The sequence below is a fragment of the Populus nigra genome, chromosome 6, assembly GCF_951802175.1.
Source record: "Populus nigra chromosome 6, ddPopNigr1.1, whole genome shotgun sequence".
Taxonomy (NCBI): domain Eukaryota; kingdom Viridiplantae; phylum Streptophyta; class Magnoliopsida; order Malpighiales; family Salicaceae; genus Populus; species Populus nigra.
The window spans coordinates 20,837,151-20,840,226 of NC_084857.1; the positions used below are offsets into that span (position 1 = coordinate 20,837,151).

The 3,076-nt window shown below is 32.3% G+C and overlaps 1 protein-coding gene across 1 annotated transcript; it reads left to right on the top strand.

The window, feature by feature from the left end:
- Positions 1–738: 738 nt before the first annotated feature.
- Positions 739–1,247, top strand: LOC133695718 (uncharacterized). The gene has a single exon (XM_062117648.1). It carries the CDS (start codon positions 831–833, stop codon positions 1,059–1,061), a length of 231 nt encoding a protein of 76 aa, XP_061973632.1. The 5' UTR covers positions 739–830; the 3' UTR covers positions 1,062–1,247.
- The last annotated feature ends 1,829 nt before the right edge of the window (positions 1,248–3,076 follow it).

Sequence of the window (3,076 nt, forward strand, 5' to 3'; positions counted from 1 at the left end):
TTTCAGACTAACTTGAAAGCAATTATTAGAGATATCAATTCAATCTGAATTCAATATGCATACATATATATTACTTTTTTTTATTTATATTTTATTTTGGATGTTCCATTATTTTTCAAATTAAAGAAACCGAGATAAAATACCCTTAATCTTCCTTCGTAATTTGCTTTCGAGAAGGTTTAGTGTTTTTGCTACTACTACTTTTGGACCTGACTTGATTCCTGACCGGTAGAAACAGCATAATCCAAAAGCAGGGAAGCTTTTGTATCACATGATCAGATATTCTCATTTATGCCCAACACAAATTCATAGAAGTGGCTCTAATGATTGGCTGACAACAGTTGTTAATGAGCAGTGTTTGCGTCCCTTATTTTTCAGTTTACTAAGTATTTAGAACTTTCAATTCCAATCCAGATCGGACGACAAAAAAACCAGTAAAATTTTCTTATATAAAAAGTTTATTATGTATTGAAAACATTTAAATCTAAAAGTTTTTACTGTTTTTGTGTTTAAATATGATATTAATTAACTTTTGATGATAATCTTTTTTTTTCATTTTATGATGCTATTATCGTCAGTAGTGATAAGATGAAGAAAAGCTATTGATTTTTCTCTCTGCAATGGTTACTTTTATCGTACACAAATGTTGGGTGCTTTTATTTACAAAAAGGAGTACTGTCTAACATTATTCATTCCACAGCTGTTGTCAACCAAACCTTTCCTTTCTGTATAAAGCTTGGCTTGGCCTCCTACATATTAGCCAAAGCAAGAAAACAAACAAAACCTATAAACAGCTACTTGTCTTTGTGTGTTGATTAATTGTAGTTAACATGGCACGTCAGGCAGATCGTCTTGTTAAGATTGGGCAGGAGGGTTTTGCAGCCATTGATGAGCACTTCGGCCGGGCCAAGAGGTGGCAACCAGTTATGAAGGTTCCCTATGCTCATCCCACATATTACTATGTTCCTGCAACAGAAGTCATCGACAGCAACGAGGCAGCTCAACGCTACAAGGGGAGGGTTTATCTCGATTATCCTAAGGGGAAACCAGTTCCATTTTAAAGACCTAGTGATTAATCACTTAGCTTTCTTGTATGCATAACCTCCTCCAGTTGTGTTACCTTTAGTCCTGTACGATATTCTCCCTCTGCTAAACGTAGACGAGGAGAGGTTGCTAGAACTCGAGTCAGGAGCTTCTTCTTACTTCATCAAATAAAATTTCTGTGATTTATATATCATAATTTTCTATTTGGCTGGTCAAGTATGCATTGTCATAAATATCTCTCTGCTTCCCTGATTATCACCTTATTCACCTATTACTTAGCATGAAATATTGAAAGATTAATGCAGTCGGAAGCACAACAATATAGCTGCAAGCATGGAAAGACAAAAGATGGACTGAAATAAGGTGAAAACACGAAGAATCCTAAAATCTTTTTTTGTTTTTAAAATATTAATCTGATCAAGTCTACGTCCTAAAGAGGGTTTACAATCCGAGATCCAATGCTTCAATAACTGACATAGTGGTTTTGAAAGTTTAATGCAAGCGGAAGCACAACAATATAGCTGCAAGCATAGAAAGAAAAAAGATAAACTGAAATATTAATTTGATTAAGTTTACCTTCTAATGAGGTTTACAATCTCTTTTATAGACTAGAAAAATCGACCAAGATTGGAAACAAAATCAGAATCCCAAAACATAACGGAAAAATAACATAAAATCTAAAAATAAACAATAAATCTGTGAAAATTAAGGAAAAATAACAAAATTATCCCAAATAATAACTAATGAGCCTACTTTATGGAGATCCAATGCTCTAATAACTATATATTGAGTGGTTTTTAATGGAAAACGGTTTGTAGAATCTTCTAATAAAATTTTAAAATTTAAACCTGATTTAATGGTTAGAATATCTCCTTTTATAGGAGATCCAATGCTTTGATAACTGACATAGTAGTTTTAAAAGATTAATGCAAGCGGAAGCAGAACAATATAGCTGCAAGCATAGAAAAACAAAAGATAAACTGAAATAATGTTAAAACACAAAGAATCCTAAAACCTTATTTCTAAAATATTAATTTGATTAAGTTTACCTTCTAAAGAGGTTTACAATCTCTTGTATAGACTAGAAAAATCGACCAAAATTAGAAACAAAATCAAAATCCCAGAACATAACGGAAAATAACATAAAATCTAAAAATAAACAATAAATCTATGAAAATTAAGGAAAAATAACAAAATTATCTCAAATAATAACTAATGGGCTTACTTTATGGAGATCCAACGCTCTGATAACTATTGAGTGGGTTTTAATGGAAAAATGATTTGTACAATCTTCTATAAAAATTTGAACCTGATTTAACGATTAGAATATCTGATATTATCATTATTTTAGCTTATTATTCTGGTCTTGCATGATCTTTCTCTTGGCATTAACATCTTTAACTAGTACATGAAAATATCTGTTAGTGGTCCGTTTAGGGCAAACAAATAATTAATTTTCTGTTCAAATGCTTTGAAGCTCTTCAAGGTGTGATTTCACTGAATAATTTCGAGTTTAGAATTATCACCTCATTTTGGAATTGTCCCGAGCACAAGGATAAAATAATGAGCCATAGGAAGCGTCTCGGATTAAGAAATAATAAACGGAGTTCAAGGTAAAACAATAGCTTAGAAAAAAAAACAGTAGAAATTTACACGATATCTAAGAATATCAGCGATCATGACCATGATTGGAACATTTCTGAGTTCTACAACAAAAATTTAAGGAAATTTAAGGAAAAACGTGATTCCCAATCCGAGCCATGTGAGCAAGTGTATCTTATCTCCCATGAAATGAGATTAGGAAGCCTCCCTCTAAGCGTTGCTTTACACATATCTTTTACAGAAAAAAGGGAAATATGGGAAATTCTCCGAGTTATACCTTTTCTTGATCTTTCCCAATCCTTCATTTTAAATGGGACCCATCAAAAACATGAGATGTGCTTTAACTTCCTCCATATTTCATCTTAGCCTAGAAGGATAAACAAGAATATTATTGCTTCTGAAACATAACGATTGCAAGCATCGCCTTTCG

What these genes read in the sequence shown, in the direction of transcription:
- LOC133695718 (XM_062117648.1), top strand. Translation starts at nt 831, where the DNA reads ATGGCACGTCAGGCAGATCGTCTTGTTAAGATTGGGCAGGAGGGTTTT.